The sequence below is a fragment of the Lissotriton helveticus genome, chromosome 7 (genome assembly GCF_964261635.1).
Source record: "Lissotriton helveticus chromosome 7, aLisHel1.1, whole genome shotgun sequence".
Classification (NCBI taxonomy): Eukaryota; Metazoa; Chordata; class Amphibia; order Caudata; family Salamandridae; genus Lissotriton; species Lissotriton helveticus.
The window spans coordinates 837,770,222-837,798,123 of record NC_136068.1 but is presented as its reverse complement, the minus strand read 5'-3'; the positions used below and the strand labels follow the sequence as shown (position 1 = coordinate 837,798,123).

Below are 27,902 nucleotides of genomic sequence, written 5' to 3'. Positions count from 1 at the left end.
CCTGTGGTAAAGGTTGTACAGTGTGGGAATCGCTGTTGAGATGAGGAGAGTGTACTGTACTCATGCTGGCTGTGCTGGTGGAAGACCTTCGATTTCCAGCTGGGAGCTGGAGCAGTGGTCCGGGAAAGATGGTCCATTAGTCTGTGGCCGACACTTGTGGTGATGTTACCGGTTGATGTCCTTGAGACCGAAAAGATACGGGGTGTAGTCTCTGCTCCTCTGAGACATCTGGAGACATCAAGTCAGATGGGCGCATAATTTTTTCTTAAAAATGGAAGGAGTTGTAAGCAGCCTCTGTGCTCGAGGGAGAGACAAGTTGCAGACCGGATTGAGATTGGTCCAAAGATATTTTGCGAGAGTGAGAGGACAGTAGCGAAAAGGCATCTGGTCCGACAGCCTGAATACTTGGTGGAAGGTATGTGCCTGATGGAAGAAGACCCCAAAGGGCAAAGGCCCATGTGAGCCCAAAGTCGATAGAAGCCACCTGGTCGATTCAGGAGTAGTCAAACCGAACAGAAGGAAAATAGAAACTCGATTGATAACAATACCAGCGGAGGGATGGAGCTATGTAAACCAAAACAGTTCACCACAATGGTGTCGAACCAGAGCACTGGTCCTGTACCGACAGGGGAAAGAAAATCAAAGGAGTAGATGAACATGCACATTACCAGCAAGAGGAGTCACCAAATACCTCGTGACTTAAAATACTTTCTTTGAAGAAAAACAACTTGCACACATCCAGACCCAACACTAGATGGCATGATTATGCACAGCATGTGTATCTACTGCTATACATGCCTCGAACATGATGTTCCTTGGCAAAAAGGACTGATCTAAACTACCAGCGATAAAAGGCTTCCTGCATTATGTAAATTATTGGGCCTTTCTTGCCCCGATGCAACTAAATTAGCAAAGTAGTCATGGACCAAAGAAATCCATGTATCCCTAACATGATCCAAATAATGAAAATATTTCTCAAAAAATTATATGTAATGACCGTAGTAATCAGTTTATTACACAGATTAATCGTTTCTGAACGTACAAGCTCCAAGGGAGCCAATGGGTTTTTAAATATACACAAATTTTCTGTCATATGCTTTTTTACCCTTACATCCAAATAGACCTAAGCAGTTAAAAAAACATAGGAAACATAAGAGCTATTAGGTATGTATTAACTGAGACCACATACAAACCCAAAATGTATGGGGAAGAGAAGAGTTGAAACTAATCAACATCACTTGATGTACCAATAGCTCCAATCCATACAAATTTTGACCAGTAAACAGACCTTAAAACACAGGATGTAGGTAAAGGTTTCTTCTTGGTCTTAACATTCACCTTACTGGTAGGTCCGCAAGAATAAAATTAATACAGAAACAGCTGGAAGTTCTTCACTGGTTTTTCATAAAGGTTATGAGTTTAAAAGAATTCCATTAAAAAAAAAAATCCTCCCGCCAGTCCATGGATGTGTCCCCAGGAGCACATGAAACCCTAAGGTTTTATTTGTATCCCACTTTAAATTGTCAAGGAATGCTTTTATTCTCACAACTATATTATGACAGAAGAACTGGCTTTTCACACAAGTCTTTTGCAAGGATTCAATGGAGATACTGACGGAAACAGTACTTCATTGTGTTTTCCCACGTATGTACAACACGCAGCACTGCTGTATCGGGTAAACATGTGCACAGGGGAAGATGAGGCGTGGGCTCATAGAAAGCAGTCAAATGGAAATCAAAAGGATTTTCTCTTTCAGAGTTCCCCCAACTTTATTTGTAGAGGTTATCCAATATATTTTTATTACATCGCATATTTCTGTGTCCATTCCCGAGCTATTCTGTTATACCTGTAAAAAAACAAAGATAGAAAAAACAAGTTTGCTTAACATGCCACCAAATACAGTCTAATTTTAACTTTAACATCTGTCACCCCAACTTAGCACCCTTAAAGCTGCTGCAGATAAAAAGAGCAGGTTACTGCAGTGACATTTGTATTCCTAGTCCACGAGTCCCTGCTATATTGGGATATCTAGCCTGCTAGAAGCTGAAACCCCCATCCGTAACAGTGTAAACAATCCCAAAAATAATGCACACCAGCGATCCTACACCACTTATAAACCTGCTCAGCTTTTCTTCTTGCCGGTCTTTTCCTCTCCATCTACTAGGATGCTATTCAAAAGCAGGCCTATGAATTAAAAACAAGTGTTTCCCTTGAAGAAAGAGTGCTGATCAATTTAAAATATAAAAGTAACTTTTTGCGCAATATTACTGGGACGATGCGAGCAGGTGAGCCTCTTAAATGTTCAACTATAGATCCTTTAGCACTATTCTGCATCTAAGCTAAACCTGGTGTCCACCATATACCACATTGGAGAAACCAAAATAGTTACTTTGCAGGTCATCCCGAAAAAGCATACATTTGGTAAGTGACTGATGCAGCACTGGCCCCAAAATCATTAGCGCAAATTTTTTATACAAATGAGGGAGTCAGAAACAGGTCAGCACAAGGTCTACAATTTTAAATCCTGGAGTTAAAGCCTTATTTAGTGATAAAGAGCACACCAAAAGATAGGTTTATTTTGGTACATGAAAATTAAAAATAGCGGTCTTGCCAGACAATATAAGACACTCACTGTACTTCTCACAATGGGTTGGCAAAAAAACATGAGAAAACTCACAATAAAAAAACTGATCTAGAAACAATCCAAGATTACTTAAGGGACCACTGTATCATTATAGAACACCATTAATGTTATGTCGCAAACAGATGAAACTTAATCACTAGTGTTTAGATATGAAGCCCATCAAGAATGCCCTTTTGCTTGCTCCAAGTTTGCATCTCTGGAAGCAAAGGAGATCATGAGTAAACAGAATGTGTAGCTGAAAGTCTTGACAACATCATCCACCATTCATATAATCATGTGAAACGTGATGTAATCGCCTCCTGCTTTATGGACAATTCCAAGGCTAATCAGCATAGCAATACTTACTTTAGAGACTCCCAAATGGATATGAGCGGTGAAGATGGCTTCCTTGCAGTATGGAGCAAAATGTCAGGAATGAAGAATCACCCCCCCCCCCCCCCTCCCAATTGGCACTTGTAAAAGATATGAAACAAGCATTTACAATGCAACGGTGTTGCCTTTGGAAAAGTTAGAGCTATTGGCATTGTAAATGACAATTTTTTTTATTTATGTTTTCTTTTTGAAAACCGATAAATAAATGGCATTGTCATTTACAATGCCAATAGCTTAATCTCTCGCAAATGCCACACACACCCACACCCAATGTGCGTGTGTACAATTTCGGTGGCACCAACAGGACATATACGAGTGGTCCTGTCTGCATGCATGCTTCTACTATTTACAACTCTGACGTCTGAGCACCTTCCCCCAAAAAAACAATTGTTTACAAAAAGTAACGATGTGCAGTAAATGACCTGAGACCGTGACAGATTTTGCAAATGTTCAGATACTATACAGCGCTTACAACGACTTTTCTAGGCTCTACCGCTTTTTTATTTTATTTTTTACAGCTAAAGGAACCGGGCACAGAGAGACAGCGCAATCTTACTGCACAATGTGTGCAAGTAGTAACAGGCCTATGACATTTTTCTGGCCCCCTGCCTCCAAAATAGACTACGTGATTCATAGACAATACGCCCCTAATGTATTATGATCAAAGCGACTGAAATCAATAACGTCTCACTGTTAAAATTGATTTTTGTGATTTGGGTTACCATACAGAGCCAGGAAGCAGAGTGCATTAGAGACTATTTCGAAACGACTCAAGAATCGAAACAGCTATTTCCTTTTCGATAGAGACTTGGTCTGATCCAAAGCTGTTGTTACTGTACAGTCTAAGCAAGCCTGTTATTAATAAAACGAAAGATGTAAATATCATTTTACAGTGGGTGTTAAAATCCATGGAGGGAGGGCTTTGACCGTTTACACTGGGTGACGCTTCCGTGTTCTGATGTATAACTTTCTCCTGGTGATTTTTGTTTCTTTATAGGGAATGTACTGTCGCCCCAGGAATGCATGCATGCTAATGACCGAGTCTTGTTAGCACATTTTACCGGCTCATGTCGGATTCCTTGTAACAAGGATTTATTAGTGAATTCTCACGTCATCACATGTCTGGGTACTTCATTTGTGGAAATGTGAAAGGGAAAGGAACAAGTGCAGCTTGATCTATTCATACAGCTGGGTTGCTCTCCTCGTGGCAGGGCCACTTTGTTCTTTTCGACAATTTTCCTGATTTTTCAGGGAAATGGTTCTTACCAGATTTGTTCACTGTCTTGACAACTTATGTTCATTTTGTGTTTTTTACTGTTTTTTTCCCTGGGCATTTGCTTGAAATATTTTGTTGTTAAACCTGGAAGACAACAATTGTCCTTATTTTTTATATATTCTTGATAAACTATCGATATATTTATTATTGGCCAGTGTTTCTGGATGACATTTTAATAAAAGAAACCTAAAACTATCTGAACGTATCCGTGTTTGCTTTAAACTAACGATACAATGACTATGTGTGGGGAATGTATATCTGTCCGTCTTGCTACAAAATTCTATGTATAATGTAGGCGCGCAGAAGTAATATGTGGCTTTTGGCAATGTCTCAGTGCTTGTTTTATTGAAGGCATTTTGTGGCTGTACCCCAATATCGCGCAGTGATCCGTCCGCAGGTCTTCAGAGTGAGGGGTGTCCAGCATCACTTTAGAGAACCATTAAATTAATGTCTTGATTTTTCACAAGTGAGTCGTGCACACCTTTCTCTCGTGATCCACAACCTACGGGGCACCTCACACGAGTGGGAATAATGGTGGCCCAACTTTTTACACTGGTAAACAGCGGGATTTTTAAAGATGCTGTCATTATGTAACATTGTGGCTTCCCGATTCTCTCACATTCGTTGCTGATAGCGCGGGGGTGGGTGTGGGGTTCAAGCCAGAACAATCTCTGCATTGGCTCAACGTTCTGTAATTCTGGGCAAATCACCCAATCTCACTACAGACCGCGCTCCAGCCGTCTTCACTATTGCGGCTCTCACTAAAGTGCACGGAAACGGCGGTCTCAACTCTGCACTGTAAAAATAAAATCCTTTTTGACAACGCATTCACCCTATTTGCCATTAAATGTCACAGTCCAGAATATAACATGAAGTACGTTTGATTTGTTTAAGTGAGCAATCCTTGCATTTGACTGTTCACACCGACCCGACCAGCACACTGCGTCCGAGACTGAGGCAAGCCACAGTGGCCAGCTGGACTGCAAACAAAGACTACAGGGGGGCAGGAAAGGCACGGACAGCTTAAGGCCCGGACAGCAGGGAGGGGGGGGGGGGCGAGAACGGCACATGTTCAGCGGGAGTGGGGGCGGGAACGGGCACTCACCTGGACTTCTTCCGGCGGCGGTCGGCCTGGAATGAACAAAACAAACCTAAAAAAAACCAACCCGCCCACCGCCGAGATGACGCGCACGGAGGGGTGGAAAGCCTAAAATTTGCAGGAACGCCCCCGAATCTGCTCTCAGGATGACGAGCAGATGTCTGTTCCAATGGCTACCCTCCATTTATGGAGCTAGCCAATGGAAACAGAGGCGGGGACCAAAGCCACTCTACTCTTCTCATAAGGTTTTCCCTGCAGCTGCGCAGTGCGCAGCTCGCTAGTCAAAACCTAAAAACAAAACATTTTTGGACGCATAAAAGAAAATGGGATGACAAACTCGGCCCACAAAGGAAACAGTATGTTAGTGGGGCACAGTCTTTGTTGGATGTTGTGTGGATCCATTTTAGCAGAGGTTGTAATCTAGATTAACCAGTGACACTCACAATACGATAGGTGATTAGCTATGGATTGTAGGATTTTAAAGCTCATGTACTACTGGAACGATAAACAAAATATTATTGGGCCAGTAGTCCAAACAGGCCTCCAAGTCATGTTAGTGGTATTTGTGTGGCACAGTCTGCCCTTAGCATGACCTATTAGCATTGCTGGCTGTCTAGGGTGATTTCCACATGATTTGAAGATTTCCATAGAGAAAGGGTTCTCACTCATTTAAAGTTCAGTGGTAATGCTTTATTAAAAGAGCTGTGGGTGCACGATTTTTGTGTTGCGAGAATGGCTTCACTAACCACTTAGGTTAAAAGCATGTCCATTATTCAATGGACTAAGATGTTCTGAACATGGTGTTGCTGGCCATGGGGAAATTGCATAGCTTTTTTTTTATGAGGATGTCAGGCTAATCTAGCTTATGTGCTAGACCTTGACTTTGACGTTTCCTGAAGCCTGGAGAGCTGCTTCAAGAGTGCCATCATTTGAGACCGAGGTCTACTTTCTCGGTCAAAGTCTTCATTACATAGAGAGGTGGTGGTGGCAGCATACTGTGTTTTTTAGGACCGTTTAGCTCGGTCACTGAAGTGGAGGCCTCCTGGCCCACTTGTGTAAAGATACACTTCTATGGACCTGCCTAGCTCTCTGCATACGCATCAACGAGTGCATGTTAGTGTGTGCAACCTGTGTGCTACATGCATGGTGTGTGTGAGTGAGCCAGAGTAATGATGGCCAGCGAGATCTACTTTGAACACCCTTGTCCTGGCAATGCACAAGATGATGTAGGAGTGCTGTGCTCCCAGAAAGTGGAAGTGTATTACCCACATCCCTGCAGCTGGAAGGAGGAGACATTGTGTTTACCAAAATATTGCTGATTAGTCTTTCTAAACCCCGTTTGTAAGGAGTAGAACAACAGAGAGCCTTTAGGTGGGAACTGCCTTTTGCTTCGTTCCAGATTACTCATTTAGTTGGGATGACAACCAAGTGCAGAAACTTCACATCTCTTTGTGCCTCGGTTGTGTGAACTCCAGGAAGGAGAAAACCTTGTAGGGAGAAGCATCACCCTACACAAAGGCTATATCAAGAAAAGAACCTGGAAACAACCCTTGAAAGATGGAACACTCACACGCTGTCCAGTCGGCCTGTGCAGGGCCTACAACTGCAGAATGCAAGGGAGTCCCTGGGGCTGCATCTACCTACATTATCTTTGGGACCGCTTCATCTCAGGACAGCTGACCTTCAGGCCACTGACTGCACAGGCTGCTACATCCAAATTGCATCTATTTACCGAGGCTCCCATTCCGACGACGGGGGAATGATACAAAGCATGGGAATCTATGAAAGTTCCAATACTGGGACAACGGTACAGTAACTACCAATGCAGATCTTTAGCAGTCTCTGACGAAATCAGAGTAGTGGTCGCCTCCTGTGCCGACCATAGTAAACAGTTTTAGGGCACGAGTACTGGTTGCCTCCGGTGCTGGCAGACCGCATCAATAACCGCAAAGATGGATGAGGCTATTGATGTGGTCTGCCAGCATGCGTGCGGTTATTAAAAGTGATCTGCCAGGGGCAGACCAGCTCGGAGTAGATAACATGTAGGGGTAGTCTTTTTTGCAGACTACTGCATCACCAAGCTTTCATGAGAGGGATGCTTATCTAAAAACATAGGGTTACCAGGCGGGGGGATCAGTGTGCTATCTAGAGATTGACTGGGGGGTGGGGGGACACAACAAGGGCTGCTCCATGCCCCCAATAAAGTATCTGTATGGGCTTTGTTGTAATGGCAAGAGGGCCTTTGTGTATGCTTGCCCAGACTGCAGGACCTCTGTACATCATTAGCCTTGTCATCCAAGGTGGGGAGCTGGAGTCCAAGTACTTTGGCTGCCATATGCATTACCATGGCGTAAAAAGCACTCTATTTAATGGCAGGACCACTGGGTGAGGGGAGCCCCCACTCAGGGAAGGTATCAAGGCCACCGTCTCCTGCAGGTGGTCATACAAATTATCCTTGTGATAAGGTTAATAACCCACATCGTAAACATTGTCCGAATCAGTGCTGAACAGGTAATGCAGGGTGTGCATTTGTCTTGGTGAAGGCAGATCTATTAGAGGAAGTGGGGCTGAGCGCAGTATTGGTCAAGGTCGAACCAGCACAGTCTCTGCATTAAACAACAATTGGGGCCTCCTCTTCAGGTGGCAATGGAGTTGGCATTAGCATCGAAGTACCAGGAACCGTGTGGCCGGTGACACCAGAGGCTGTCGAGACTAGACCCAGACATGGCCATGTAAGGGGCTCAGAGGGGCCAGCTGGTGCTGAGGCGACCTTCCGCACTAATCCAGGCGGAGAACCTCCTGGCTCTGTGGGCCCACAGGCATGCCAGAGAGAGTCAGCAAGAAACTAATGAGTTGAGCATGGCCTTGAGGAACTCTTCAATCTGTTTAGGAGGAGCGCAAAGCCCTGGAAACTCTAGTTGTACTGGAACATGTTGTGGTATCCGCTCCAAAGTTTAACAGCTGCAAGATCAAGATGTATTGCACTTCCCCCAGCCTTCTTAGAGGAGTAGGAGCAGTGAAAAGGAACAGAGGCAGTTCGATTTCTTGTGTTTCTTAGACTTACCCAAAGACTGACAGACTAAGAATTAGCTCTGGAACAACTACTGCTTCTGGAAAGCAAGGAGACTTCTGGATCTCGAACAGGACAATACTGACGACTTTTAACAGTCTTGGTGCAGTCTTCCAATGCTCGGTAATGGAGTGTATAGCGTCACGGTTTCATAAGGCCTTTGGGTTCAGTGACTAGCAATGACTGCATGCCTTAAAGAGTGGTGGATTGACCCCAGAAAAATCTTATGAGTATATGTCACATACATTTGTTTGTGACAGTTCTTACAGGGCTTACAACCTATTGTTATGGGAGGGTACTGGTCCCTTGCACATTGTAAAACAAGTTTTTTGAGTGAGGTAAGAGTCTCAAAGAGATGAGTGGTAGCTCCGGATCTTTGTCTGGTACAGCAGAAAGAGAGGAACTGACATCCAAGTGCGTGAGTGGCACCTATATACACTTCGCACATTTCCGTAACAGGATGGCGCCACCTACCCACGAGCAGAGGTACGGCTGAAAAGTTGGACATTAAACAGGTGACAATCGCATTCCTAGTTAGCGCACTGTAATACTTGTAAATAATTTGAAGGGTGCCAGTGGGCATCGCTGTCTGACCAAGAGGCCAAAAATCCAAAATGATGACACTTCCTGCAAAGGACAAAACGTCCCCTCTGGCACTAAAAGTTTTATTTCATTGAACTTTCATCAATGTAGGTGAACATCTATTCTTCAAAAACATATGGATTCAAACAGACAATTAGCTCATACAGTCTTCCTTTTCTTTTTGCCATTGGTATGAGCTTCATTAATGGCATAGTGTTAGGATATCACACCACATAGACATCACAGTCTTCAATTATCCATGAATATAAAACACCAAATGCATTTCGGGACTCGCCCCTTCATCAGAGGGATAGTTCCTAAACTTAACATTTCTAATTAATCAAATGATACAAGATACTACTAGACAAGCAAATTTCATCTGGGTGACAGACATGGGAACTTCATATGGAGTGTGAATACGGGAAAATGTGCTCGAAAAGATCCTGAAGGAAGTGGATGAAAATAAATAAAAGTTGTTTTCGCAACCAATCTATGGTATTCGTCAGTTTGGTCAACTCAAGAAAGTTAACAGGATTGTGTGTTCCTCCACTGTGAATAATTGTAGACCGAACCTCGAATCCATGTTTTTGAAGAATAGAAGTTCAACTATATTGATGAAAGTTCAATGAATTAAAACTTTGTGAGTGCCTGAGGGGACGGTTTTTCCTCGGCAGGAAAACATCATTATGGCTGAAAAGTACCCAGATCCAATCTGGCACCTGGGGCATATTGAAAATGTGATGAGTCTGCAACTAGACTTCTATCAAGAGGCCAAGTTACTTATCTTTGGCAACGCCTTTTCTGGTAGGGACTATCTAACCGCAGAGTCCATACCTTCGGAAATTCCCCAGGCACCAGACTGGATCCGGAAAGCTTTCGTAGCACTTCTACTGCACATTAACAGGTGGCGTTGTGCAACTCCACCTTTGGCCCATCCTGCCCCTAACAGGATGTTTGGGCTACTATATCTGCACAATGGTGTAATTTTCTTTCTGATCTCCACGTGGACCCACTGAAATCAGAATATGTCAATGTGCAGACTTGGGCCGGTTTTGTGCCCCATCTTTTCTAATATTTTTCAGAACTATAGGTAGACTGGATGAGTTGGTCTGTCCTGGCGTTTAAAGATTCTGTCTGGCGCTGGGGCAATCAGGAAGATATCCTGAGAGTTTAGCCACTTCTAGAGGAGAAGACCCTCTGACAGGACACACTAACTGGTTTGTTGCAATACCATATGATGGCTGTGTTGTCCATGAGAACCTGCACCCGTTCCCAACCGGTCAGGAAACCACTTTTAGGGGCAGGAAAATCGGTCACAACTCCAGCTCCAAGTTGATGTGGAGGTGAGCCTTCTTTAGAGACCAGAGTCTTCTGAGCTCCACCTCTAGCAGATTATCTCTACAGCTCAGTAATGATGAGATTGTTAGCTCCAGGTGGGAAGAGGAGTCTGCTTAAAGTCCAATCGCAGTCGAACTACCACCATCAAAGTTAATCCATGGACACCTCGATAGACTGATAGTTTCCCTTGGTGCTGAGCACAGACACTTCAGATCCAACTGCACAGCTTGCATGCGTCACCTCGGGTGGTCCACAGGCATGATTTAGGATGCCAAGAGACTCAAAGTTGCTCCCAGTGAGGCAAAGGTCAAGAGACGAAACATCGGGATCATAGCCTAAATGTCCTGAACTTGCTAAGGGAGAGAAATAGCCCTGAAAGCATGGTGTCAAGGATGGATCCAATAGAGGGGAGCCACTGTGAAGGAGACAGGTGTGACTTTGGCACATTGTGGAAAAACCCAGTGATGTCAATAGGTTTGTTGCCTGGAGGTGACTTAAGACTGCTTGACAGGAGGCCACCTTCAGCAGTCAGTAGTTGAGGAATGGGAAGACTGGTATTCCTAACCTCCGCAGAGAGGCTGGGACAACCACCATCACTTTTGTGAACAACTGAAGTGTGCTGGTAAGGTTAAGGGGAGCGTAGTGAACTAAAAGTGTATTCAGTCTACCTGAAACTGCAGTTAAGAGTCTGCGGGATAGTAGGACATGGATGCCAAAATGTGTGTGCTGCAAGTCCAGTGTTACCATCCAGTATCCTGGATCCAGGGCAGATAGAAACTGCTCCAGGGTGAGTGTTCTGAACTGGTTATCCCAAGGAAGAAGTTCAGAAGGTCAAGGTCTAGGATGGGCTGGAGGCACCAAAAAGTAACAGGAGTAGCAATCAGTCCCGATCTTGGATGCTGGCACACTCTATATTGCTTCAAAAGAGCTTGAACTTCACCACTGAGTATGGACTAGTGGTCCTCTCAGAGGTGTTGTGGTGCAGGTGGCATGTTCATGAGACAGCAGGACATGAAGAGTAGGGAGTAACCATTTTTCATGATCAGAAGCACCCACTGATTGGACGTGATGCTCTTCCAGCTGGGGAGGAGCAAGGCGATGAGATTTCCTTGCAGCCGATTGTGCGCTGTCGAGACTAAATTAAAGCAGGCAGCTGGGCTATGGGTAGTGCGTTGCCCCACAGGGACTGGACGCTGTCAGCCTGATGAAAATTATTTCCCTTCCGTGACACCGTATCTGGTAGGAATTCGATCGATCTGCATATTCCTTAACTTAGAATATTCTAAGGCATAAGACTAGATCTGGAAACTTTAGGTTAGCAGTAATACAGTATGCTGGTAGATGGCGTTGTTTGGCTCCGTGTAGCATCATTCGTTCGAAAAGGACTTGCATGGTGCCTATATAGGCACCATCCCAGAGATCCGATGTCGGTTTCTTTAGCGACGTTCCACACCAGAATTGTGGAGCCACGAGTTACACTGACTACTGATGTGCAATTCTAGGGCCATCATTAAGGAATTCATCCTTAACTCTATAATCCGGTCGCAGAGCGGGGAGGATGGGTGGGTCGCAAATAAATCTGCGGCTAGACAGTCCATACCAGATAAGGCATTACTAAAGAAAAGTAACTAGTTCATGTGACAGAGAATTCTAGCCGCAGATTCCTTACCTTATCATAGATAACCTAGCAATAACTCCCCGGAAGTGTAACTGCAATATGGAATATAGTAAAGTCCTTTAGGACAGAACAGGCAAAATGAAAATCATTTCGGACCGGGCAGTCTAGGCAGTAGTGCTTCATAACAGTGTATAAGGAAGCCCAGTTGCTGCCCGACAGATATCCAGGACAAGAACTGTGTGAGCTAACACAGTGGTCGCAGATTTGGCTTGGTAGAGTGAGCGCACAAACTCTCAAGTGTTGCTTTTTGGCCAATGCATTGCAGATTTTCATGCAGAAAACTGTCCATCATGAAATGGTTCACTTCTGCATCGCCTTCCCTTTCTTGGCTACGACATATCCTACGAAGTTGATCGTCCACCCGGAGCTCGAGTGTTATCAAGGTAAAGGAATATGCTACTTACCAGTATGCATCTGTTCTTGGCATGTAGGGCTGCTGACATTTATATCTATGCATAGATCGCCGCCTAGTGTTGGGTCCGGATGATTGCACATTGTTGTCCTGGAAGAGTCTTTGAAGTATCACGAGATAGGTGGCTCCTCCCTGGACTACAGTGCGCATGGGCATCCCCTCCAGGCTCAGATTGTTTTTCGCCATTGTGGCAGCGATGGAGTGTGATATAGTGAGTGATGTTTTGTGGGTAACAAGGACCCCCTGATTTGGATCGTACTCCTGGGTCAGGGAAAACAGTTTTTGTGCAAAGGTATCTACCCAGGCAGACAAATAGGAACAAGCACTGGCTATTGAAAGAAACACATACTCATGGACAACTCATTAAAAAAGCAATGGACTGTAATGATATCAAAAAGGGTTGATTTTTAATATAATTATAAAAGATATGTGGATACATCTGATTCAATAAAAAGATAATTGCATGATATAAATGAACATGACTTATTCGAACAATAGATATCAAACAAACATATCAGTATACATAAAAAGTGGAATAGAAGACTTTTTCTTAAAAATAATTTCTCCAATGCAGGAAGTATCTAAGGCAGATACTTCCTGCATTGGAGAAATTATTTTTAAGAAAAAGTCTTCTATTCCACTTTTTATGTATACTGATATGTTTGTTTGATATCTATTGTTCGAATAAGTCATGTTCATTCATATCATGCAATTATCTTTTTATTGAATCAGATGTATCCACATATCTTTTATAATTATATTAAAAATCAGCCCTTTTTGATATCATTACAGTCCATTGCTTTTTTAATGAGTTGTCCATGAGTATGTGTTTCTTTCAATAGCCAGTGCTTGTTCCTATTTGTCTGCCTGGGTAGATACCTTTGCACAAAAAATATAGTGAGTGATGGCCATGCGTGAGAATAAGTATGTAAATTTAGAATGCTACAGCTGCGACAGGCAACGGGGAGGAAGGCGGGCGATATAAATGTTAGCAGCCCTACATGCCAAGAACAGATGCATACTGGTAAGTAGCATATTCCGTTCGAGGCATGTGGACTGCTGAATTTATATCTATGCATAGAACAAATAGTAGTACCCTCCTTAGCGGCGGTTGCCCGTGCCAGCTGCAGCAGTCTGAAAAAGAGTTCTGAGAACAGCTTGACCTACAGCAGCTTGCTGTTTGGAGTGTACATCCACGCAGTAGTGTTTGGTGAATGTGTGTATGGTGGTCCATGTGGCTGCTCTACATATGTCCTCTAGAGGGATGTTACCTAGGAAAGCTATGGATGCCCCCAAATTGCGTGTGAAATGCGCTCTTGGGGGAACTGTTAACGTGCGTTTAGCCTTTTGCTAACAGATTTGGATGCATTTAACAATCCACCTGGCTATGCCCGTTTTAGAAATTGGGTTGCCCTTGTGCTGTGGAGAGAAGGCAACGAACAGTTGTTTAGTTTTTCTGAAATCTTTAGTCTTGTCTATGTAATACAGGAGAGCCCTTTTGACATCTAGTGTGTGCAGTGCTCTGTCCGCCACTGAATCAGGATTTTGGAAGAATACAGGTAGTTCAATAGTTTGGTTGATGTGGAACTGTGACACTACCTTGGGCATGAATTTAGGGTTGGTGCGCAGCACAACCCTATTAGCATGTATCTGAAGGAAAGGTTCCTGAATAGTGAGTGCTTGCAGCTCGCTAACTCATCTTAGCGATGTAATTGCCACCAAGTAAGCCACCTTCCATGTAAGAAATTGTATCTCACAAGAGTGAAGAGGCTCAAATGGTGGGCCCATGAGCCTGGTGAGGACTATGTTTAGGTTCCAGACAGGCGAAGGCGGGTGTCTTGGAGGAATAACCCTTTTAAGTCCCTCCATAAAAGCTTTAATGGCAGGCACTCTGAAAAGGGATAGATGCTGTCTATTCTGAAGATAAGCTGCCATTGCTGCCAAATGTAACCTGATGGAACTATACGCTATATTACACTTGTATAGGTGCAGCAAGTAACCTATGATGTCTTGCGTGGAAGCATCAAGTGGATTTATGTTATTACTGAAGCAATAGATAACAAAACGCTTCCATTTTGCTGCGTAGCATGCCCTGGTGGTAGGTCGCCTAGCCTCCTTTATGATGTCCATGCAGTCAGGAGGCAGGTCTAAGTAGCCAAACTATGACTTCAGGAGCCATATTGCAAGGCTCAACTGCTGCGGATCTGGGTGCTGAATGTCTCCATGGCTCTGAGTGAGGAGACTGGGAGTGAGTCTGAGGCGCTCGTGGGGAACCACGGAGAGTTCGAGGAAGGTGGTGTACCACGCTTGCCGTGCCCACGTTGGAGCAACCATGATGAGTGTCATGGAGTGTTGCCTCAGTTTGCGTGCCACTAGCGGTATGAGTGGAGCTGGAGGAAAGGCGTACGCAAATCTGTTCGACCAGTTCATCCATATCGCATTGCCCTGAGACTGCGGGAACCTGGCGGCGAAGGCGCGGCATTTTGCGTTTTCGTGTGTGGCGAAGAGGTCTCTCTCTGGATGACCCCACCGCTGGAAGTAAGGCTGGAGCACCGAGGGGTGCATTTCCCACTCGTGCATCTGATGGCTGTGCCTGCTGAGCAAGTCCGCTATCTGGTTGTCCTGCCCTGGGAGGTGTTCCGCCATGAGGAACATGTTCCTTTGAATGGCCCACTTCCACATGCATTGCGCTAGGTGTGACAATTGTGGAGAGTGTGTCCCGCCTTGCTTCTGGATGTAGTACATCGCGGTCATGTTGTGTGTCCGGATCAACACAACTTTGTTGCAGAGATGCAATTTGAACGCCTTCATAGCCATGAAGATTGCCATCAGTTCTAGCAGGTTGATGTGCATTTTCTGCTGTTGCGGTGTCCAGAGTCCCTCCACTGTGTAATGGAGGACATGCGCTCCCCAGCCCTGGAGGGATGCGTCCGTCGTCAGTACTATTTGTGGTACAGGCTCTTGGAACGGTCGACCCCTGCAAAGGTTTTGTGTGTTCCACCAATGCAGAGAGTTGTATGCACGACCGGTCACCAACACTAGGTCTTTTAGTTGTCCTTGAGCCTGGTTCCACAGACGCGCTAAGCATTCCTGGAGCGGACGCATGTGTAGCCTGGAGTGCGGGACCATAAAGATGCAAGAGGCCATCATGCCTATCAGCTGCATGAACACTTGCGCTGTGAGGTAGTGTTGTGGCCTGAATCTCTGAATCAGCACTTGCATGCTGTTGACTCTTGCCAAGTTGGGGCGCGCTGTGGCAGCGAGCGTGTTTATTTCTGGTCCTAGGTACTGCTGTACTTGTGCGGGCTGTAAATGGGACTTTTGGTAGTTGAGCGAAAATCCCAGACTGTGTAGGAGGTGGATTGTGCGTGACATGTGGTTGGCACACTGCTGGGCTGACTTTGCTTGCACTAGCCAGTCGTCCAGATACGGATAGACATAGATGTGCTGTCTCCGAAGATGCGCGGCCACTGTTGCTAAACACTTTGTAAATACTCTGGGGGGTGTAGTGAGCCCGAAAGGCAGGACCTTGAACTGGTAATGCTGATTGTTGATGGTGAACCTGAGATATTTCCTGTGACTGGTGTGAATGGGAATGTGGAAATAGGCATCCTTTAGATCTAGGGTTGCTAGGAAATCTCCTTGCCTGAGCAACGGCAGAACTTGCTGTAACGTGAGCATGTGAAAGTGTTCTGATAGGATATAGTGGTTTAGGGGCCTGAGGTCTAGGATGGGCCTGAGGGAACCGTCCTTTTTTGGGATTAAAAAGTACAGAGAGTACACTCCTGTTCCTTGTTGGTCCACAGGCACGAGCTCTATGGCCCCTTTTTGCAGCATGGAGATGACTTCTTGCTGCAATAAGTGCATGTGCTCTGCGGACATAGGACGGTGCCGTGGTGGTATGTTGGGTGGAGTGGAAGTGAGCTCTAGACAATAGCCGTGTTGAATGAGTTGTCTCACCTACCTGTCCGTGGTTATGCTCTCCCAGACTGGCAGGAACTGCTGAAGTCTCCCCCCGACCGGTGTTGTATGGGCGGGGGGCAGTGACAAGACGTCACTGTTTGTTAGTGGCGGAGGACCTGGTGCTATTATTTCCACATCCTCTGCCTTTGGTGCTGTTACCACGGTATCCACCCCTATTGATTTTGTTATAGGTGGTCTGCGAGCCTCCTTTGTTGTACTGTGCCTGTTGTGACGCTTGTCCTCTTGAGGCTCTCCTGTTACCGGAGCGACGAAAGGAACTGCCCCTGAACTGCTGAGACTGCAGAGCCCCCATGGATTTTGCAGTTTGTGTCCTTTTTAATCTTCTCAAGAGTGGTGTCTACTTCTGGGCCGAAGAGGAAGTCAGGGTTTACTGGCTGATTGAGCAGGTTAGTCTGGATTTCTGATTTAAAACCAGAGATGTGGAGCCAGGCATGCCTCCGTAGCATAACGCTAGTTAATGGCCCTAGCTGCTGTGTCTGCTGCGTCTAACGCGCACGTAATGGACGCGTTGGAAATTAGCTTTCCCTCCTGTATAAGCATTTCTGCTCCCTCCTTATACGTATCCGGTAGGTGTTGAAGGAGCTGCTCTAAAGTGTCGTAGTGTGCCCTGTCATATCTTGCTAACAGGGCCTGTGTATTGGAGATCCTCCAAATATTAGCAGCTTGAGCAGCCACACGTTTCCCAGAGGCTTCGAAGATCTTGGATTCTTTGTCTGGGGGAGGAGCATCACCCGTTGTTTGTGAGTTAGCCCTCTTGCGAGCATTAGCCACCACTAGAGAGTCCAGGGGGAGTTGGCCCTTGATGTAGGTAGGGTCCACGGGCGCAGGCCGGTACTTCCGTTCGATTCTTGGGTTCACCACCCTTGCTTTAGTGGGCTGTTTAAAAAAGTCACTGGCATGTTTGAGCACACCCTTGAGCATGGGTAGAGTTTTCACTGATCTCTCAGATATTGAGAAAGTATCGAAAAGGAAGTCCTCTTCCACAGGGTCAGCGTGCATATCTACGTCATGGTTATGTGCCGCCCTTTCAATGAGCGCGTTGAACGCAGCAGTGTCCTCAGCAGGGGAAGTTTTGACTGCATATGACTGAGTGTCAGGGGTGGTGTGAGGCTCATCGGGGTCAACAGTGTCAGCCCATGGCTGTGACTCATCTTGATCTGCGTCCATAGGGTAGTTGAACTGGTCCTCATTGTCCCCTTCCTCCACATCCTCAGTGACTGCTGTAGGTGAGTAGGAATAGCCTTGCCCATATGTGTGTATAGGCTCAAAAAGAATTGGAGAGGTAGTGGAGTCTCTTTTTCTTGAGTGGTATTTTGTAAAGCTCCATAGGTGTTTCAGGCCTGATTTTCCGTTTGTAAACGGTGAGCCTGCCTGATTCTGAGTCAATGTACAACTTCGACTGTTCGTCGTAGCTCGGTGGCTGGAACTGAACGGTTTTGGTCCGAGGCTTGTCGGGCGCAGCTACTGACGTGGACTTGGATGAGTCCGTAGCTTTCTGGACTAGCACAGCTTCAGGCCTTGCCGTTGGTGGGAGTCCGTATTGGATAGGCGCCAAAGGTGTCGGTGACGGATCGACTTGCTTCGAAGACTTTGACTTCGATCCGTCGGACTCCGGCTGGTCCGCGTGCTTGTGCTTTTTCGTCGACTCGACGCGGTGCTGTGGAGTGGTGACGCTCGTGCTGGTGGCGGAGGTGCGTTCCTTCGAGCCGATGGTGGTTTTCGGCTCGAAGGCCTTGAGTAGATGCGTCTTTTGGACCTTCGGATCGACGGTCTTTTGGGCCTTGAGCCCCCTAGAAGAGTCGCCATCTTTGGAGCTGGGCTTCGACGCCGACGTGAGCGTGACGTGTTTAACGGCAGACACAGTCTTTGTCGCTCCGATCTTCGGGTCGACGCCCCCTGTCGACTCCGACGGGTTGAGCACCTGTTTTGACTTGGACGGCTCCGAAGTCTTCGAGCCGAAGGCTGTTTCCAACAGTTTCGGTTTCGTTTTTGGCTCTTTTGATTTCGGTTTCGATTTTTCCACTAGGAGTGGTCGATCGACCGATGGCTCATGAGAAATGTTCTTAGTCGGGCCTGTAAGCGAGACTAGAGAACGGTGTTGAAGATCTTGGCTAAGGCCTTCTGGCGATGCCTCGACCTGAGCCGTGGAAGAGTCTATATGAGGCCCCGCTACTGCGGTTGGGCCTAGCTCCTCGCTTGAATCGTCGTCGACTGCTCCAAGAGGTTGTGCGTCGTCTCCTACCTCGGCGATGTCTTCATCATGGACGTAGAGTTGTTCCTCGTCCTAGTTATAGGTAGAGTCTTGTTCCGACGCGGGGTCCGATTGTTCAGGTTCGTCGTTGTGTACTATGTCGGTGTCATCACCACCGAAGATGTTTTCCGGGTCTGGCGCCGATTCACGCGCCGACTGTCGTGCAGCGCGTCGAAGACGGAGAGTTTTCTTCGACCTGAACTTCGAACAGGCCAAGCAGCTGGCCTCGTCGTGATCCGGTGAAAGACATTTGTTGCACACCGGGTGCTAGTCGATGTGGGGATATTTAGAGTCACAGATGGGGCATCGCTTGAACGGGCTCCGTTCCATTGCCGACTGTCAACGGGCCTTGGCGTCGAAGACAAAAAGTCTTCCGAAGTCTAGTTCAAAGAACAGAAAAGCGAAAGGGCACCGAACGAAAGACAATACCGACGCCTCGAAGGCCTTTTGGCCCTGAAAAAAGAGTAACTATTACAATTTCCGAACTTGAGCTAAGAAGTACATCCGAACCCAATGGCGGAAAAAAACAATCTGAGCATGGAGGGGATGCCCATGCGCACTGTAGTCCAGGGAGGAGCCACCTATCTCGTGATACTTCGAAGACTCTTCCAGGACAACAATGTGCAATCATCCGGACCCAACACTAGGCGGCGATCTATGCATAGATATAAATTCAGCAGCCCACATGCCTCGAACATAACGTTTTTTGGGTCCGGTCGGTGGAGTCTCTCCTTCTTTAGAGGGATGAGGTAGAGCGTAAAAGGGATGGCAGGTTGATGAACTGGCCTACATGGAAAGGAGTAACCACTTTCGGTAGGAAGGATGCCCTAGTTCGAAGAACCATTCTGTACAATCTATACCTTACCTTCAATCCTGACAGTGGCTGTAGCTCACCATCCCTCCGGGGAGATATCACCAGTAGGAAGGCTGTTTTGATGGTCAGAGGCCCAAGTGGACAGTTGGAGAGGATTAAAGAGAGTGCACATCAGGAAAGTGAGAACCAGGTTAAGGACCCATGCAGGCATAATAAAAGGCACTGGGTGGGAACGTGTTGGAGACCTTTCGGAAACCTTTGCCAAATAGGGGATTTGAAAAGAGATGGCAGCTCTGGTAACCGCAGAAATGTCGAAAAGACAGAAAGGTAACATTTCAGCATGCCCAAAGCAGAGCACGGCTGGCCTAAAGTAAAAATAAACAAAAGAACCAGGGAAAGGGATGCAAATAGAGGGTCAACATGTTTATGTGCACGCCATGCCACAAACTTACCCCAATGGCAGGCGTACACCATTATAATGGAGAGACTCCAGGCTGACAAGATAATATTGCAGACTTTGGGTGGAAAGTCAAAAGATGTCAACTGTCAGCACTATCTACACGATTGGCGTAACGTTTCCAGGTCTGGGTGCAGAATTCTGCGCTGCTGCGACAAGAAGATCTTCCCTAAGAGGAAGCATGTTTGGAGGAACAATGCCTATGCTCAACAGCTCGGGATAACATATTCTCTGTGCCAAATCCAGAGCCACAAGAATGACTTGGGCCTGGTCGTTCTTGATCTTCTTGAAAACTGTGGGCAGGAGAGGTATTGGCAGAAAGGAGTACATTTCGCCTGAGTGCCACTCAAGATAAAAAGCGCCTCCAAGTGAGAGCTGCCTTGGAAGCTCCAGCGTGCAAAACTACAGACATTGCAGGTTCTCGGCAAACAGATCTAACCAAGGATTTATTTATTTATTCAAAGTTTTGTATAGCGCGAACAAGATCCTTACAGATATCAGAGCGCTTCACAGAGACATGGGTAGGGGCAGCAGGAAAGAAGAGGGATAATGGGAGCAGTACAATAGTCACCAACATAGTAGGCTAATAACGTAAAGAAAACATCAATATACAATCCAGTAGACAAGTAATATAAGACGGCACAAGTCAATCTCACTGCAGAGGTTTTCAGGTAAACCTAGGATGTGTGAATGGCTTATACCAAGTTCTTAGGCTAGAGAGAACACTGAGTGGGGCATCGGGAGGGTGGTTCAGTGGACCAAAGTGTATCATATGTTGGTCGGTAGTAAGAGTAAGAGGTAGCGTGGTAGTGTCATCATCAAGTAGAAGTATAGTGCCAATGGACAAGGTGAGCAGTGATACACAGCGAGGCAGAGTCTCTGATCCAGTACTTATAAAGTTCAGGAGATCTTGGCCAGAAGGATGGTTTTCACCTCTTTCTTGAAGAGTGCAGTGGAGGAGATAAGCCTGGTTTCAGGAGGGAGCGCATTCCAGATTCTGGGTGCCATTCCTGAGAAGGAGCGCTTGTATGTTTTCTCTTTCCGGAATCTACGAGGTTTCAGGAGTAGATTTTTTGTACTTCTATTGGATCTCGAACCTCCTGATATAGACAACTTTTGAGCGAGGTAGTTGGGTGCCTTGTGGTGCAAGGCCGCGTGTGTCATAACTGCAATTTTTAGCTGTATTCTGGCTTCAAAAGGTAGCCATTTTAGAGACTTTAAATCTGGGGATATATGCGAGTGTTTTCTTGAGCCAGTAATGAGTCTCGCAGCAGCGTTCAGGGAGGCTCTTATGGGTGCCGTTGTGGATAGCGTGAGTCCGCTGAGGGCCACAATTCCGTAGTCTATTCGCGGGATGACTAAGGCTTGTACAGCAGTTTGGAAGTCTTCGGCAGGGAGGAAGGGTTTAATTTTCCTCAGTGTGTAGATTTGGAAGTTAGCTCCTTTTGTGGCTTTGCTAATGTGCTGCTGCATGTTGAGCTTGGCGTCGAGTGTGATGCCTAGGGATTTCGCCGAATCCACGATGGTAGGTTGGACATTGAGTGCTGTTAGGTTATTGAGCCAGGTTTGGGCGGTGGAAATTTTCGCCGGGGGTGAGATGAGTAGGAACTCAGTTTTCATAGCATTTAGTTTGAGGTGATTATCGGCCAGCCAAGATTGAGTGTTATTAAGTGTGGAATTCAGATGTTTGATATCTTCCGGGGACTGTAACTTTAGGTAAAGTTGTGTGTCGTCGGCGTACATATGGAATTGGACATTGGAAGCTTGGAGCAAGGTGGCGAGCGGTTCCATGACGAGGTTGAACAGTGTGGGGGAGAGGGAGGATCCTTGTGGAACACCTAGATCTGCAGGCACAGGTGTAGATAGCATATTGTCTATCTTGAACTTCTGCGACCGGTTATGGAGGAAGGACGAAAACCATTTGAGAACAGTTCCCGATAGACCCATTCTAGTGCTTAGCAGCTCCAGCAAGTTCTCATGTTTGACCGTGTCAAATGCTGAAGAGAGGTCAAGAAGGATGAGGAGGCAGGACTCATTGCGATCAAGTATTTGGAGGGCGTCATCAATTATGTGTGTCATAGCTGTTTCCGTGCTATGTTTCGCTCGGAAGCCTGATTGATGAGCGTTGAGGAGGTCAAATTGATCAATGTGTTTAGTTAGTTGGAGTTGGACACATTTCTCCAGCAGTTTGGCCAGGGTGGGGATATTGGTGATGGGTCGGTAATTGTTTAGGTCAGACGGATCAGCTGTAGGTTTCTTGAGTATAGGCGTGACTTGCCCCACCTTGAGGGAGTCTGGAATGAGACCTTGTTGAAGGGAGCTGTTGATGATTTTGGTCCAGAGAGGGAGGAGCAATGGGATGAAGTCTTTTACAGCATTAGCAGGAAGGGGGTCAGTGAGGTGATTAGAGGGCTTCAAGGTGCAGAGCAGTTTGTGTATTGCTTCTTCCGAATAAGTATCGAAGTATAGCCAAGATGCCTTGTTTTTAGGTTGAGTGTTGGACATCCGGGTGTGGTTGGTGAATCGGCTTACATCCATGATGAGATCATTTCTTATGTTGTCAGTCTTTAGCTTAAAGAAAGCAGAGAAGGCTTCACAGTGTGGGGTTTCGCTTGTTGTGCCGTTTGATTGTAAGGGTTGTGGCTTTGTTTGAGTCTTGATTAGTTCGAACAACTTTCTTGGCCTGTTTTTTGCTAGGTCCAACTGGCGGCTAAAGAAGTCTGACTTTGTGCGCTTTATTTTCCTGAAGTAGGCATTTCTCTTGTTCTTAAGCCTTTTGAGGTGCAGTGCTGAAGGGTCCGATCTCCAGGTGCGCTTTGCCATTCGCATAGTACGCCTGTCGTCATTGAGTCTCTCGTCATACCAGGGGTTAGAGATTTTGGTGGAGACTCTTCAGTTGCAGTGGGGCGACTTCATTGACTATTGTATATAGAGTGACGGTAGTGGTCGGTCAGTAATTGAACATCCGAGGCACCTGAGGGGGGGAGGAGGAGATTGCCGATGTGTGGAGGCAGAGAAGAGGGGTTAAGATTCTTCATGTCCCTTTTCCATGTTTTGGATTGGATTGGTTGAGCTGGGTTAGGTTTAACTTTTTCGTTGATAAAGAAGGTGATAATGTGGTGATCTGACCAGTCGCACGGTTGTATCGCCTCCAGTTGTGTAGAGTTCTCTTTGGCGATGATGAGATCAAGTATCGAGCCTTTGTCGTGTGTTGGTCTATCGCATATTTGGGTGAGGTCAAGCGCATTCAGGAAAGTTTTGAGGCTATTCACCACTGTGTCTTTCTGATCGTTCCAATGAAGATTGAAGTCGCCCAGGTAGACTTGGGTGGTCTGCCGACCGGCATTGGAAGTGATCATGTCCATGAGTTGTTGGGTGAATGTGAGGTTGTCCCCAGGCGGGTGATAGATGAGATGTAGAGCACAAACTTGTTTGCCCTCGCTGGTGATGTCGAGGCATAGGAGTTCACAGGAGGAAAGGGAGGGGGAGTTGACTTTAGTAACGGAAAGGTTGCTCCTAAAGATGCATGCAATTCCCCCGCCCGTTTTGCCAGGGGACCTGTCTAGCCTAATGATGTGATAATTAGGGGGGACTAGTATGTCCATAATCGGGGTAGAGGCTTCAGTAAGCCACGTTACCGTTAGAATGGCTAGGTCCAGATCCCTAGCTGAGACGAGATCAGCGATGTCGGAGGAGTGTCTCTGGGCCGATCTGCAATTGAGTAGGATGCATTTGAGTTTGGGAGAGAGAAGGGTGGTCGGGCTTTCTAGGGTGAGTGGAACTTTTCTGAGGTTGTTAGGGACGGAACCTCTGTTGTGTGTTGGGAGCCTCAGAGGGTATGTAAGAATTGTGGGTATGGGGATGTGTGTGTTGGATCTTTGTTTTACCGGGCCTGGGCCATAAGAGCGTAGGAGAGAGCATATGTCGCGGTCCGACAGTGAGGTGAGGACACGTCGGGGGCGCTGGGAGTTATTGCGAGCGGGGATAGTCGGCCAACGCGGGTGACGTTGGAGGCGATGGTATGTAGGGAGGGTGCGTCGTTTGTAGGGTAGAGGGCAGGTGGGAGGCAGACTGGGCTGTGAGGAGAGAAGGTTTTTAATTGAGTGGACATCTTTTTTGATTTGTAGAATATCTTCTTTGACTTGTTGGAGGGTGGATAAAGTCAGGTCAGGAGGTGTATTGGGGATGGGGTTGGTGGTGAGAGCCATTGGTGACTGGTTGAGTAGTGAGCTGAAGAGCGGGCAGGGTATCGAGGGGGGGATATGCTAGCGCTGTTGGGAGGTTCTGCGGTACTAATGAGTGGGATGGCATTCAATGTGTGGGCGTGTTTGTGGGCGAGGGGTGTGGGTGACGTAGGCGGTGAAGGCGGTGGGTGGGAGGCATAGGTAGTGCCATCGGTGAGAGACGGTGCTGGTGAGTAGAAGAGTGAGTGAAGGCTGAGTAGAGTGGGGGAGACAGGAGGGTAGTGAGGGCTGAGAATAGGAGGTAGGAGAGAGGGGGATGCTAAGGTAGAGGAGACGGTATGTTCTGTATGTTTTGTAGGGAGGGTGAGAGTGTCGTGGGTGGGAGTGGGGAGGGGGCTGGGGAGGGAGAGGTGTCCACTGTGGGGGGGGTGGATAAGCTCCGAATGGTGGTGTGATCCGTTGGTGGCGTGTTGTGGGTGCGAGTTGTGAGAGTTGTTATGTCAGGTGTGAGTGTCGTGGGTGAGAGTGGGGAGGGAGCTGGGGAGGGAGAGGGGTCTGCTGTGGGGGGAATGGGGGGGGGTGGATGAATTCCGAGCGGTGGTGTGTTCAGATGGTGGCGTGTTGTGGGTGGGGGTTGATATGTCAAGGGGGGGAGGGGTGTGAGTGGGGGTAGAAGTGTCGTGGGTGAGAGTGGGGAGGGAGCTGGGGAGGGAGAGGGGTCTGCCGTGGGGGGGATGGGAGGGGGGGTGGATGACCTCGAGCGGTGGTATGTTCAGATTGGTGGCGTGTTGTGGGTGGGGGTTGATATGTCAAGGGAGGGAGGGGTGGGGGGTGTGAGTGGGGGTAGAGGGGGTCAAGTTAGTGGGGCGGCTAGTAAAGGAGGTGGAGACATTAGAGACTGTTCTTCTTGGGGAGTGTGGGGCGTTAACAGCAGGTGGGCCATTTACTGGGGTGTTGGGGGTAGAGGTGTTGTAGGTGGGGGCTGCGACGTCAGGGGTGATAGTGCTGGTGGAGTTCTGGGTGTGGGTCCGCAGCTTGGAGAGTTGCTCTTTGAACTTGGGGAACAGGTTGTCTAGTAGTTCCAGGTTTTTGTCCGTGGATTGAATTAGGACAATCCCGTTATTGTAGATAGTAATGGTAGCCCTGCTAGGGAAGCGGTGGGAAGGTGTGATAGAGAGAGTTAGGCCATGAGTTGTTTTCCTGGTGGAGGAGACGGTGAGTAGGGTTAGGAACACTTTTCTCCATTGGGCTCTGCGTGAGGTGTGGAAGATGAAATCAGTATTCAGGGCTCCACTGCCCTGTGAGAAGTAGGTGTCGGCAAAGGGTGTGTCAGGGTGCGACCTCAGGAAGTTATGTTTAAAACGTTTAGTGGCTTTTTTGGTGAGGGTGGAGGGGTAATTAATTCTAAACGTGTGCTTGCCGTTGGGTTCCATATTGAAAGGGCTGTGATGTTGGATGTGGGAGATGTAACGACAATAACAACTGTCAGCCGTTGGCAGAGGAGTGACACTAGTGAGTGATCAAAAGTATATGAGGTAGAAGTTAGTGATCTCTCCACTATAGGAAGAGACCTTGTGCCACATCCGGATGGAGACTCCATTCATAATTCGCTAGGCATCGACAGTTCTGTTTGTCCACTATGGCATTCAGAGAGCCCGCTATGTGTTGACCTAGGTATATTCCCTGGTGTTCCAGCCATGCCCAAAGATGCAAAGTCTCTTGACAGAGGGTCCACGACCACACTCTGCCCGGTGTTATGCAATACCACTTGGCGGTGGTGTTGTCCGCGAACACCTGTACAAGCCTTCACTTCACTGAATGAAGAAAGCCTTTCAATGCCAAATGGATTGCTCAAAGCTCCAACAGACTGATGTGGAGCCCGGATTCCGTAGAAGACCAGAGTCCTACGATCTCCACCTCTTTGATGGCTATGCCAGCCCAGAAGTGACGCATCTCTCACTACTCTGCTCTGCTTGGTGGAAGGGAGAGGGGTCTGCCACTGACCTAATCTCAGTTTGTCAGCCACCACTGCAGACCTTTAAATTCCCTCTAAGATCTGGACCATGTCGAAGTGATTCCCCTGATGCTGCCCCCATTGGGACTTCAGGTCCGATTGAAGAGTGCACATATGGCAACGGGCATGTGTCTCAAGCACGATGTAGGAGGTCATGAGGCCCAACAGCCTCAGATTCCCCTGATGCTGCCCCCATTAAGACTTCAGGTCCCACTGAAGAGCGCACATATGCCAACGGACATGCGTCTCAAGAAGGATCTAGGAGGCCATGAGGCCCAACAGCCTCAGGGTCAAACTCATCGAAATCCAAGATAGAGGCTGAAACACCAGTGTCAGACTGATATCCTGGATTCACTACTCAGGATAGGTCTGAAAAGACACTGTGCCCAGAACAGTTATGATGAAAGGAAGAGTTAGCGGGAGTCAGGTATGACTTTGGCACGTTGATAGAGAACCCCAGCAATTGCAGAGGTTCATGGTAGTCTGGAGATGGGAGAAGACTACCTTCAAGAGCCAATCGTCGAGGCAGGGGAAAGACTGGAACCCCTGATCCCTGAAGGTGTGCTGCAACCACCCCAGAGGGGGGCTGGTAATACCAAAGGGGAGCATGGAAAAGGAGTAGTTTTTTACCTGTAACTCCAGTTCTCTTGTAGGGGTATTTACGTGATAGTCAATCATGTGAATAGTCCCGCCCATGTGCGTGGACCCCAGAGCACTTCATTAGGTATGTCCTCCTAAATTTTCATCTTCTGCCTTTCTTCAGGAAGGCCTGCATAGACACTTAAGAGATAAAGAGACAATAATGCAGCCTAACCAACTAGGCCACACTGTCCATTACTTCATCTTGAAGTGAAAAAAGATAGCCAGTTAACTTTTACATTTAGCAATTTTACTGAGGTTCAACTGATAGAAAACTCCCCTTCACAAAACTCCTTTTTTCATGATAGAGATGAAAGGGTTGGACAGAGACACCCTCATAGGTTGCCATTATGTGTCTGCAAATTGATACTGTGCCTTTAAGAGTCTCCAGAGACTCCCGGTATCCCATGATGCATAGCCAGAGGCAGTTACTTTCAGTTCTTTTTGAAGGCGTAGAGTAGCAATCCTTGTTGAGTTCTGGGAACGCCTGTTTCTGCCACCGGGGAGACTGGCAGTTTGCTTATTACAAACACGGAAATACCCCTAAAAGAGAACTGGAGTTACAGGTAAGAAACTACTTCTCTTGTAGGGGATTTTCATGTATAGTCATAATCATGTGAATAGATTGGCAATCCCATCCCAAAAAACAACTCCCCAGCGGTGGAAGAAAACAGAGAACAACCTCCCTATTTTGCAAATAGAATCCGAAGTGAAGCCTGCCCAACTTTAACATCTGCCCTAGCTTCAGTGTCTGGGCAGTAGTGCTTAGCAAATGTATGGACTGACTTACGAAATAGGTATGTTACGAAGTAAAGCCGCTGTAGCAGCTTTACCCCGGTTAGAGTCAGCCCTAGGCTTACTAACAAGAGTCTTGTTGGCTTTCTTGAAAAAGCTGAATACAGGAAACAATCCACCTAGAAATGGATTGTTTGGAGGTAGCTAGACCAGTTTAGAAAGAGCCATAGTTTACAAATAACTGGTATGATCTATGAATATCCTTAGTCTTGTCCAAATAGAACTTCAAGACCCTCCTGGGATTAAGGGAATGAAGTGACCTCTCAGCAGGAGAAGAGGGATTCTGAAAAAAT

At 46.9% G+C, this 27,902-nt stretch overlaps 1 protein-coding gene across 1 annotated transcript in view; it reads right to left on the bottom strand.

Annotated features, from left to right (window-relative positions):
• Positions 1–983: 983 nt before the first annotated feature.
• LOC144769274 (ubiquitin-conjugating enzyme E2 D2) overlaps positions 984–27,902 on the bottom strand; it is a 311,568-nt gene continuing 284,649 nt past the window's right edge. Inside the window, exon 7 of the mRNA XM_078653332.1 lies at positions 984–1,846. Within this exon, the coding sequence (XP_078509458.1) occupies positions 1,801–1,846 (46 nt within the window). The 3' untranslated portion in view covers positions 984–1,800. The remainder of the gene's footprint in view (positions 1,847–27,902) is intronic.